This window comes from Leuresthes tenuis, unplaced genomic scaffold, assembly GCF_036924035.1.
Source record: "Leuresthes tenuis unplaced genomic scaffold, fLeuTen1.0.hap1 SCAF_21, whole genome shotgun sequence".
NCBI lineage: Eukaryota > Metazoa > Chordata > Actinopteri > Atheriniformes > Atherinopsidae > Leuresthes > Leuresthes tenuis.
The window spans coordinates 32,029,762-32,041,502 of record NW_027325375.1 but is presented as its reverse complement, the minus strand read 5'-3'; the positions used below and the strand labels follow the sequence as shown (position 1 = coordinate 32,041,502).

The window sequence follows — 11,741 nt, the reverse complement described above, 5'->3', positions numbered from 1 at the left end:
GGAGGAAACAACACTCAGAGGTGGAGGAAACACACTCAGAGGTGGAGGAAACACACTCAGAGGTGGAGGAAACACTTGAGGTGGAGAAAACACACTCAGAGGTGGAGGAAACACACTCAGAGGTGGAGGAAACACACTCAGAGGTGGAGGAAACACACTCAGAGGTGGAGGAAACATACTTAGAGGTGGAGGAAACACACTCAGAGGTGGAGAAAACACTCAGAGGTGGAGGAAACACACTCAGAGGTGGAGGAAACACACTCAGAGGTGGAGGAAACACACTCAGAGGTGGAGGAAACACACTCAGAGGTGGAGGAAACACACCCAGAGGTGGAGGAAACTCACTCAGAGGTGGAGGAAACACACTCAGGTGGAAAAACACACTCAGAGGTGGAGGAAACACACTCAGAGGTGGAGGAAACTCACTCAGAGGTGGAGAAAACACACTCAGAGGTGGAGGAAACACACTCAGGTGGAAAAACACACTCAGAGGTGGAGGAAACTCACTCAGAGGTGGAGAAAACACACTCAGAGGTGGAGAAAACACTCAGAGGTGGAGAAAACACACTCAGAGGTGGAGAAAACACTCAGAGGTGGAGGAAACACACTCAGAGGTGGAGGAAACATACTTAGAGGTGGAGGAAACACACTCAGAGGTGGAGAAAACACTCAGAGGTGGAGGAAACACACTCAGAGGTGGAGGAAACACTCAGAGGTGGAGAAAACACTCAGAGGTGGAGGAAACACACTCAGAGGTGGAGGAAACACACTCAGGTGGAAAAACACACTCAGAGGTGGAGGAAACACACTCAGGTGGAAAAACACACTCAGAGGTGGAGGAAACACACTCAGAGGTGGAGGAAACACACTCAGAGGTGGAGAAAACACTCAGAGGTGGAGGAAACACACTCAGAGGTGGAGGAAACATACTCAGAGGTGGAGGAAACACACTCAGAGGTGGAGAAAACACTCAGAGGTGGAGGAAACACACTCAGAGGTGGAGGAAACACACTCAGGTGGAAAAACACACTCAGAGGTGGAGGAAACACACTCAGAGGTGGAGGAAACACACTCAGAGGTGGAGAAAACACTCAGAGGTGGAGGAAACACACTCAGAGGTGGAGAAAACACTCAGAGGTGGAGGAAACACACTCAGAGGTGGAGAAAACACACTCAGAGGTGGAGGAAACACTCAGAGGTGGAGGAAACACACTCAGAGGTGGAGGAAACACACTCAGAGGTGGAGAAAACACACTCAGAGGTGGAGGAAACACACTCAGGTGGAAAAACACACTCAGAGGTGGAGAAAACACTCAGAGGTGGAGGAAACACACTCAGAGGTGGAGAAAACACACTCAGAGGTGGAGGAAACACTCAGAGGTGGAGGAAACACTCAGAGGTGGAGGAAACACACTCAGAGGTGGAGGAAACACACTCAGAGGTGGAGAAAACACACTCAGAGGTGGAGAAAACACTCAGAGGTGGAGAAAACACACTCAGGTGGAAAAACACACTCAGAGGTGGAGAAAACACACTCAGAGGTGGAGGAAACACTCAGAGGTGGAGAAAACACACTCAGAGGTGGAGGAAACACTCAGAGGTGGAGGAAACACTCAGAGGTGGAGGAAACTCCATATCTGTGTGGTAACAGCTCATAAAAAAGAGCCGATAAAGCTTCAGGCTGTGTGGAAAATATCTTTTCAGAAAAAAAGGAAAATAAAGTTTATTTGATACATACATATATTTATATTTATATTTATATATATTGGCCTCTGATGGACTCTGACTATAAATATAAATATATATATATATATATATATATATATATATATTTATTTATTCATTTATATTTATATTTATATATATATATATCTTGGCCTCTGATGGACTCTGACCTGCTCAGGGCTCCAGAACTGGAGTAAAGTGGGTGTAGAAGACGGATGGATGTTCGGTGTATTCATGCTGTGAATCTTTACTCCACATCAGAAGCTGCAGCAGCACGTGATCGGAGCATTTCATCATTCAGACGTTAGAAAGTTTGTGCGTTTCCTTCCTCAACGTGTCCAGAAACCGCTCTGAGGCTTCCCTGCTGCTGAGGCTTTTAAAGATCCGCCCGGCTGTGACCGATCAGAACCGAGCTCAGTTTATGAACTCAGCAGAATCAGATCAGCACAAACAAACAAACAGAGTCCGTGATCATGTGACAGAACATGAGCCGCCCCCCCCCGACATTACTCTGGCGCTATATTTAACCTGCAGACCTGCTCCTCCCTCTTTCACACACACTCGCCATATCGAGGCGGCAGAGAGACGACGGGCAGGATGGAGGTAAAGCTGCTAACTTTTCCTTCTGTGTTGTTTTCTGCTGCATCTCCCTGCAGTTTGGATGAAGGAGGACAGAAGGAGGAGAAAACACCCACAGACGCTTCATCTCTTCTTCTATGAACCTGCTGTCAGAGGCAGACCTGCTGCTTTTCCCTTCGAACACTCAGTTCGGAAACTGCTTAGATTTGGTGGCGCTAACAGGAAACCAAAGTGTGCGTCAGGTTTCATCATGTGAACCTTCATTCACTGCAGCTGTATTTAAAAGCTTTCAGTGAGACACCTGATGTTCTACTGTTGTTTCATGCGTTTCTCTCATAAAACAGCTCAAACACGTGTTTCTAACTCCCACCGGAGCCAACAGACTGCTGACGGAGCACCTCAGGGCGCCGTCCTCATGCTGGTGTTATTCTGAATTACGTTTTTCGGGTTCATTTTTCATTCTGGTGACTTTCACAACGATCTTTCTGAAAGAAGAAAACCTGATTCACACAACTTTGCCACAACATTCATGAGTTTTTGGACCAAACTTCTTTTGTGAACATGAGGAACACCTCATTCACCGTCTTTATAAAACTGAACCAAACCAAGAATCTGCAGCAGCAACACTCAGTGAAAGCTGTTTCCATCGGGTTCCTTCAGCTTCCTTTAATGACTCTTTTTAATGAGTTTTTCACAGGAATCTGAGTCCATTCCTGCTGAATCCCAGATTCCAGCTGCTCAGCAGTCCCTGGTTGTCTGGTTCTCCTCTTCATGATGCTCCAACATCTGCAGCAGGAGACAGATGTGGACTGCAGGCAGGCAGCCGAGCTCACACACTCTGTGTGTCTGAAGCTGCTGGAAGTCCTGCAGAATGAGGTCTGGCATCGTCCTGCTGAAATAACCACGGACCTCCCGGGAAAAGACGGCACCTTGATGGCAGCATCTGTCTCTCCAGAACTCCAACATCCAGCTGTGCATCAGTGGTACCTTCACCCAGATGAAGCCCTCCATGCCCTGGACTCTGCTGCAGCCCCAGACCATCACAGACGCTGGCTTTAAACCTTCCTCTGAGAACAGCTGGATGCTCTTTCTCATCTTTGGAGAATCACAGATCATCACCAGTCAGACCGGCGGACCCTTTAACAGCAGTCAGACCGGCGGACCCTTTAACATCAGTCAGACCGGCGGACCCTCTAACAGCAGTCACACCGGCGGACCCTTTAACGGCAGTCAGACCGGCGGACCCTTTAACGGCAGTCAGACCGACGGACCCTTTAACGGCAGTCAGACCGGCGGACCCTTTAACGGCAGTCAGACCGGCGGACCCTTTAACAGCAGTCACACCGGCGGACCCTTTAACGGCAGTCAGACCGGCGGACCCTTTAACAGCAGTCAGACCGGCGGACCCTTTAACGGCAGTCAGACCGGCGGACCCTCTAACAGCAGTCACACCGGCGGACCCTTTAACGGCAGTCACACCGGCGGACCCTTTAACGGCAGTCAGACCGGCGGACCCTTTAACATCAGTCAGACCGGCGGACCCTCTAACAGCAGTCACACCGGCGGACCCTTTAACGGCAGTCACACCGGCGGACCCTTTAACGGCAGTCAGACCGGCGGACCCTTTAACAGCAGTCAGACCGGCGGACCCTTTAACGGCAGTCAGACCGGCGGACCCTTTAACAGCAGTCACACCGGCGGACCCTTTAACGGCAGTCAGACCGGCGGACCCTTTAACAGCAGTCAGACCGGCGGACCCTTTAACGGCAGTCAGACCGGCGGACCCTCTAACAGCAGTCACACCGGCGGACCCTTTAACGGCAGTCAGACCGGCGGACCCTTTAACAGCAGTCAGACCGGCGGACCCTCTAACATCAGTCAGACCGGCGGACCCTCTAACATCAGTCAGACCGGCGGACCCTTTAACAGCAGTCAGACCGGCGGACCCTCTAACAGCAGTCAGACCGGCGGACCCTCTAACAGCAGTCAGACCGGCGGACCCTTTAACATACAGAGATCCATTCACAAGCTTTACTGTGCAGAAAAGAAGCCTGATGTTAACCTCGTCCAGAGGCGGCGTCCACTTCTCTGGGCTCGGAGGCGTCTGGGATGGACCGTCACACGGTGGAAACGTGTGCTGTGGTCAGACCCATCAGTATTCCACATCTTTGCTGGAAGAAATGGAGCAAAGAGCAAAAGCAGCATCCAGCCTGCTGTCAGCAACCAGTCCCTGCAGCCAGGCTCTGTGATGGTATGGGGTTGGATCAGGGGCCAAAGCTCATTTCCACTTCTGTGACGGCAGCATTAATGCAGAAAAGCTCACTGAGATTTTAGTGTGCGTCAGGTTTCATCATGTGAACCTTCATTCACTGCAGCTGTATTTCAAAGCTTTCAGTGAGACACCTGATGTTCTTCTGTTGTTTCATGCGTTTCTCTCATAAAACAGCTCAAACACGTGTTTCTAACTCCCACCGGAGCCAACAGACTGCTGACGGAGCACCTCAGGGCGCCGTCCTCATGCTGGTGCTATTCTGCATTACGTTTTTCGGGTTCATTTTTCATTCTGGTGACTTTCACAACGATCTTTCTGAAAGAAGAAAACCTGATTCACACAACTTTGCCACAACATTCATGAGTTTTTGGACCAAACTTCTTTTGTGAACATGAGGAACACCTCATTCACTGTCTTTATAAAACTGAACCAAACCCAGAACCTGCAGCAGCAACACTCAGTGAAAACTGAGGAATCTGAGTCCATTGCTGCTGAATCCCAGATTCCAGCTGCTCAGCAGTCCCTGGTTGTCTGGTTCTCCTCTTCATGATGCTCCAACATCTGCAGCAGCAGACAGATGTGGACTGCAGGCAGCAGCCGAGCTCACACACTCTGAGTGTCTGAAGCTGCTGGAAGTCCTGCAGAATGAGGTCTGGCATCGTCCTGCTGAAATAACCACGGACCTCCCGGGAAAAGACGGCACCTTGATGGCAGCATCTGTCTCTCCAGAACTCCAACATCCAGCTGTGCATCAGTGGTACCTTCACCCAGATGAAGCCCTCCATGCCCTGGACTCTGCTGCAGCCCCAGACCATCACAGACGCTGCTTTAAACCTTCCTCTGAGAACAGCTGGATGCTCTTTCTCATCTTTGGAGAATCACAGATCATCACCAGTCAGACCGGCGGACCCTTTAACGGCAGTCAGACCGGCGGACCCTTTAACAGCAGTCAGACCGGCGGACCCTCTAACATCAGTCAGACCGGCGGACCCTCTAACAGCAGTCAGACCGGCGGACCCTTTAACAGCAGTCAGACCGGCGGACCCTCTAACAGCAGTCAGACCGGCGGACCCTCTAACAGCAGTCAGACCGGCGGACCCTTTAACATACAGAGATCCATTCACAAGCTTTACTGTGCAGAAAAGAAGCCTGATGTTAACCTCGTCCAGAGGCGGCGTCCACTTCTCTGGGCTCGGAGGCGTCTGGGATGGACCGTCACACGGTGGAAACGTGTGCTGTGGTCAGACCCATCAGTATTCCACATCTTTGCTGGAAGAAATGGAGCAAAGAGCAAAAGCAGCATCCAGCCTGCTGTCAGCAACCAGTCCCTGCAGCCAGGCTCTGTGATGGTATGGGGTTGGATCAGGGGCCAAAGCTCATTTCCACTTCTGTGACGGCAGCATTAATGCAGAAAAGCTCACTGAGATTTTACAGCAACATATGCTGCCTTCAAGGCCACATCTTTTCCTGGGACGTCCCAGCATTGTTCAAGCAGACCATGGAAAACCACATTCTGCCACACTACAAACATCTGTTGTATGTTCAGGCCACAACTTTTCAACAGTTTTTCTTTTTGATTAATTTGTCAAACAGCAGTTTGAAATGTTAAGATATTAATTTCAATCTCAGATATCAAAGAAGAGCAACAAGATACAGTTTGATCTTCTACTTCTACAACTGCTGATACCTCGCAGGTGTTTGTGTCATGTCAGAGCCGCTCAGGCTGGAGTTGTGTTGAGTTCTGATTGTGCTACATTTTGGTTTAGATGACGAGTTCCTGCTTTAAGCTGCAGCAGGAGAGCACAGCTCCTGACAGCGGACCTTTATAACTGAACCACAAAGTGAGCACCGGTCCCCACGAGGACTAAAACTGATCCTTACGAGGACAGTTGCATACACACAGAAAGAGGAAGTGGTTTAACGGTTGTTTTCTGTCGCCACTTTCTACCTTCAGTTTTCAGGGCGACTGCTCGCTGTGGAAAGAATGAGTGTGTGGTGTGTGTGTGTGAGTGTGTGTGTGTGTGTGTGTGTGTGTGTGTGTGTGTGTGTGTGTGTGTGTGTGTGTGTGTGTGTGTGTGTGGTCATTATCTGTTGAATGTCAGCTATGTGAGACCTTCAGCTGGAATGAACATGGATCAACTCCACGTCAACAGCTGTGAGTGTGAGTGTGTTTGTGTAGAAGTGAAACTCAGTGCGGTCACATCATTTCTGCCAGTGGAAGTGATCGCAGTCGTACGGCAGCAATATCTGAGGTATCAGTAACAGTCCAGCTGTAATTAAATCTTACGGCATGAAAACTCTGAGGACAGAAGGCGGACAGCAGAATGAATCTAACAGTGTTAAAAGCCTGTAGTGTCTCTCCTCTCTGGCTGTAGAAGCTCAGGCCCCGCCCCCTTCCTCTCTGCTGTTCTTCAGCTCCTTGTTTACTTTACGCAGCATTGTTGTTGTTGTTGTTGTTGACCTCGTTCTCGTCCTCTCTGTCCTTCAGGAGGAGGCTCCAAGTCGGCGCTCAGTGGCTGAACTCGCAGGAAGATTCAAAGGCTCAGCTCCTCCAAACAACAAACCTGGGAATGAAGCCGTAAGTTTTTAAGCTTTCATATTTCAGCCGGAACGTAAACTGCTCACACAAGAGAGTAAAGACATCCCACCGTGGCAGGCAAATCTGAGGGGAGTTAGTAGGGATGTAGGAAAATATGAGGGGAATTAGTGGGGATGTAGGCAAATCTGAGGGGAGTTAGTGGGGATGTAGGCAAATATGAGGGGAGTTAGTGGGGATGTAGGCAAATTTGAGGGAGTTAGTGGGGATGTAGGCAAATCTGAGGGAGTTAGTGGGGATGTAGGCAAATCTGAGGGAGTTAGTGGGGATGTAGGCGAATCTGAGGGGAGTTAGTGGGGATGTAGGCAAATATGAGGGGAGTTAGTGGGGATGTAGGCAAATATGAGGGGAGTTAGTGGGGATGTAGGCAAATATGAAGGGAGTTAGTGGGGATGTAGGCAAATATGAAGGGAGTTAGTGGGGATGTAGGCAAATATGAGGGGAGTTAGTGGGGATGTAGGCAAATATGAGGGGAGTTAGTGGGGATGTAGGCAAATCTGAGGGAGTTAGTGGGGATGTAGGCAAATCTGAGGGGAGTTAGTGGGGATGTAGGCAAATCTGAGGGAGTTAGTGGGGATGTAGAAGAATCTGAGGGGAGTTAGTGGGGATGTAGGCAAATCTGAGGGGAGTTAGTGGGGATGTAGGTGAATCTGAGGGGAGTTAGTGGGGATGTAGGCAAATCTGAAGGGAGTTAGTGGGATGTAGGTGAATCTGAGGGGAGTTAGTGGAGACTTAAGCAAATCTGAGGGGAGTTAGTGGGGATGTAGGCAAACCTGAGGGGAGTTAGTGGGGATGTAGGTGAATCTGAGGGGAGTTAGTGGGGATGTAGGTGAATCTGAGGGGAGTTAGTGGGGATGTAGGTGAATCTGAGGGGAGTTAGTGGGGATGTAGGTGAATCTGAGGGGAGTTAGTGGGGATGTAGGTGAATCTGAGGGGAGTTAGTGGGGATGTAGGCAAATCTGAGGGGAGTTAGTGGGGATGTAGGCAAATATGAGGGGAGTTAGTGGGGATGTAGGCAAATCTGAGGGGAGTTAGTGGGGATGTAGGAAAATATGAGGGGAGTTAGTGGGGATGTAGGTGAATCTGAGGGGAGTTAGTGGGGATGTAGGCAAATCTGAGGGGAGTTAGTGGGATGTAGGTGAATCTGAGGGGAGTTAGTGGAGACGTAGGCAAATCTGAGGGGAGTTAGTGGGGATGTAGGCAAATCTGAGGGGAGTTAGTGGGGATGTAGGCAAATCTGAGGGGAGTTAGTGGGGATGTAGGTGAATCTGAGGGGAGTTAGTGGGGATGTAGGCAAATCTGAGGGGAGTTAGTGGGATGTAGGTGAATCTGAGGGGAGTTAGTGGAGACGTAGGCAAATCTGAGGGGAGTTAGTGGGGACGTAGGCAAATATGAGGTGAGTTAGTGGGGATGTAGGCAAATCTGAGGGGAGTTAGTGGGGATGTAGGCAAATCTGAGGGGAGTTAGTGGGGATGTAGGCAAATCTGAGGGGAGTTAGTGGGGCTGTACGCGAATCTGAGGGGAGTTAGTGGGGATGTAGGCAAATCTGAGGGGAGTTAGTGGGGATGTAGGCAAATCTGAGGGGAATTAGTGGGGATGTAGGCAAATATGAGGGGAGTTAGTGGAGACGTAGGCAAATCTGAGGGGAGTTAGTGGGGATGTAGGCAAATATGAGGGGAGTTAGTGGGGATGTAGGCAAATCTGAGGGGAGTTAGTGGGGATGTAGGCAAATATGAGGGGAGTTAGTGAGGACGTAGGCAAATTTGAGGGGAGTTAGTGGGGATGTAGGCAAATCTGAGGGGAGTTAGTGGGGATGTAGGCAAATCTGAGGGGAGTTAGTGGGGATGTAGGTGAATCTGAGGGGAGTTAGTGGGGACGTAGGTGAATCTGAGGGGAGTTAGTGGGGACTTAGGCAAACCTGAGGGGAGTTAGTGGGGATGTAGGCAAATCTGAGGGGAATTAGTGGGGATGTAGGCGAATCTGAGGGGAGTTAGTGGGGATGTAGGCAAATATGAGGGGAGTTAGTGGGGATGTAGGCAAATTTGAGGGAGTTAGTGGGGATGTAGGTGAATCTGAGGGGAATTAGTGGGGATGTAGGCAAATCTGAGGGGAGTTAGTGGAGACGTAGGCAAATAGGAGGGGAGTTAGTTAAAACGATGAGCAACAGGAGACAAACATGCTGTTGTAGAATATTTTCTGCCAGAGTCATGATCAGAAGTCCTGACCCAGAGTCCTGATCCAGAGTCCTGACCCAGAGTCCTGACCCAGAGTCATGATCAGAAGTCCTGACCCAGAGTCCAAAGTCCTGATCTGTAATCCTTCCCCTTAATGTAGGTGGTGTTTGTTCCCCTCAGAGGAGTTGTATCAGCCATCAGGCAGGTAGAGGTGGGGGCCTAACAGCATGGGCCCTGCCTTTAAGAGTTGCTTCTGCATGGCCAAAGACGGCACCCATCGTGTTTGGAGGGATCCCCACACCAAACATCAGGGAGTATCTCCCCAAAATGTGCTGAAATATGGGCAGGACCAGAGTATAAGTGTGAGGTCAGAGACCTGACCCAAAGTCCTGATCCAGAGTCCGCTTTAAGATGTGTGTTAGCCATTAGCATGTTAGCAGTTTCTGCATCTGTGTAACTGAACAAAATGGAGGCACGCAGCAATTTTCCGCTGTTGATCTCAGTGTGTTGAAACTTTAAACTTCTTTGTTTCAGACGAGTGCACAAACTTGACAAAAGACAAAAACAGCCACAGATCAAATGATCAGACCATGCATAGAGAGGGACCCCCACCCACCTTCAGCCAGCCTAACACCTGCCTGACTTTCACTGCAAGGACGAGAAAATATCTCAGCTAATTTAGCCCTGGACCAGTGCACCTTCAGGAGGATTTTAAGATGAATTACGCTGTGTCTAGCACAAAGGGAGGAGGTGCGTCCTCAGCTTAGCCACTGATCCTCTCTCATTACAGCCCCAAGGTCGTCTTCCCAATGTTGTCTGACTTCCTGCAGTAACTGGGGAGATTTTGGGGAGTGTAGAGAACTGAAATCAAGCCTCTTTGATGTGGAGATGGACTGTCTGTTGTATCATCTGATGGCAGAATCGGGAAGGACAATGTGACAGATTTGGAGATATCTAAACAAACTTCTCAGAAAGTTGTGCAAATCTGGCCTGAATAAAGAGGCTGGAAATGGAGGTGAGGCCTTTGACAAGATAGTGGCTGGGAAATTAAAATGATTTACAAAGGAGGAAATAACTGGTATTACTGACAGGTTGAAAAGTCTTCATTGGGTCTAATGGGGTTGGTGAAGAATGGCAGCTCTGATTGGCTGTCATAGATTCTGCAGTTCGCTTCAAGTCTGAACACAGGAGAGCCCTGAAACAGAAGGAGTCCCATCAGCTGAGTTAAAGCTGTTCAGAGAATCAGCCTCAACATTCATCACTCATTCAGCAGATCTTTTTCCAAAGAGACTTTAATCTGAGGTTCAGGATGTTCGGCTGTGTCCAATCAGCAGGCAACACACTGATGGTGGTGAACTCTAACGCTTGTTTTAATTTGTTGTCTTGTTTACCAGGAAAAGCCGGTCAGGCGGCGACCACCTCGAACCTTACAGCTTCCCAAAGCACATGGAGACGACCAGGAGGTGAGAAATCATTTGGACAAATCATGAAAAATCATGAAAAACAAGCACTGAGGTAAACTAAGTCCATAATCTTGATTATACCTCGAGGGACAGCAGGAACAGACAGAAACTCCACATGTTTGTGATAAAGTGGTGAAAACCTACAGGTGAACTGCGAGAGAATAATGAAATATGAATAGAAATATGAAGATAGTTCATCACTGACTGTTAGCCAGCGGCTGCAGGGACAAACGAGCCGCTCTAACCAAAATGACATTTTCTTCAAAAGGAAACTGTCTTAAACCACAAAGTCAAATCAATCAATAGAAAAAGACCCAGAAGGAGGCGACAGACAGGTTCCTCTGAGCTGATGTGTTCGGTTGTTTTATTTACCTGTGTGTGTCTGTCAGGCTTCTCCAGGTGTCACCTCTCCTGTCAAAGCAAAGAGGAACTCCGCTCTGATCGAGAAGCTGCAGGTGAGTTCAGGTGCTGCCCCCTGCTGGTGTGGGTGGGACTTTGCACTCTGATATAAACTCTTTGTCTGTGCAGGCCAACCTCGCTCTCTCTCCCACGGCGCCGCCTCTGAAGAGTCCCGGCCTCAGGGGGCTGCCGCTCCCCTTCACCCCACCCTCTCCTGGCTCCGCCCTACCTACCGCGGTAACCACCTCTTCCACGACCACCCCGACAAGCCCGGTCCCCGCCTCCTTTGAAGATCCTCCTTCTGCTGCAGAGGGAACCCTGCTGTCGAGCATCAACAAGGTGAGGGGCCTGATAACTGAAGGCTCTGCCTCCCATTCTGCTTTTAGGGGCCTGATAACTGAAGGCTCTGCCTCCCATTCTGCTTTTAGGGGCCTGATAACTGAAGGCTCTGCCTCCCATTCTGCTTTTAGGGGCCTGATAACTGAAGGCTCTGCCTCCCATTCTGCTTTTAGGGGCCTGATAACTGAAGGCTC

At 49.6% G+C, this 11,741-nt stretch overlaps 1 protein-coding gene across 1 annotated transcript in view; it reads left to right on the top strand.

Annotated features, from left to right (window-relative positions):
* Positions 1-2,277: 2,277 nt before the first annotated feature.
* dub (duboraya) overlaps positions 2,278-11,741 on the top strand; it is a 12,171-nt gene continuing 2,707 nt past the window's right edge. The window contains exons 1-5 of the mRNA XM_072375154.1: positions 2,278-2,328; positions 7,065-7,154; positions 10,741-10,809; positions 11,199-11,264; positions 11,338-11,547. Coding sequence (XP_072231255.1) covers positions 2,323-2,328; positions 7,065-7,154; positions 10,741-10,809; positions 11,199-11,264; positions 11,338-11,547 — 441 coding nt within the window. The 5' untranslated portion in view covers positions 2,278-2,322. The remainder of the gene's footprint in view (positions 2,329-7,064; positions 7,155-10,740; positions 10,810-11,198; positions 11,265-11,337; positions 11,548-11,741) is intronic.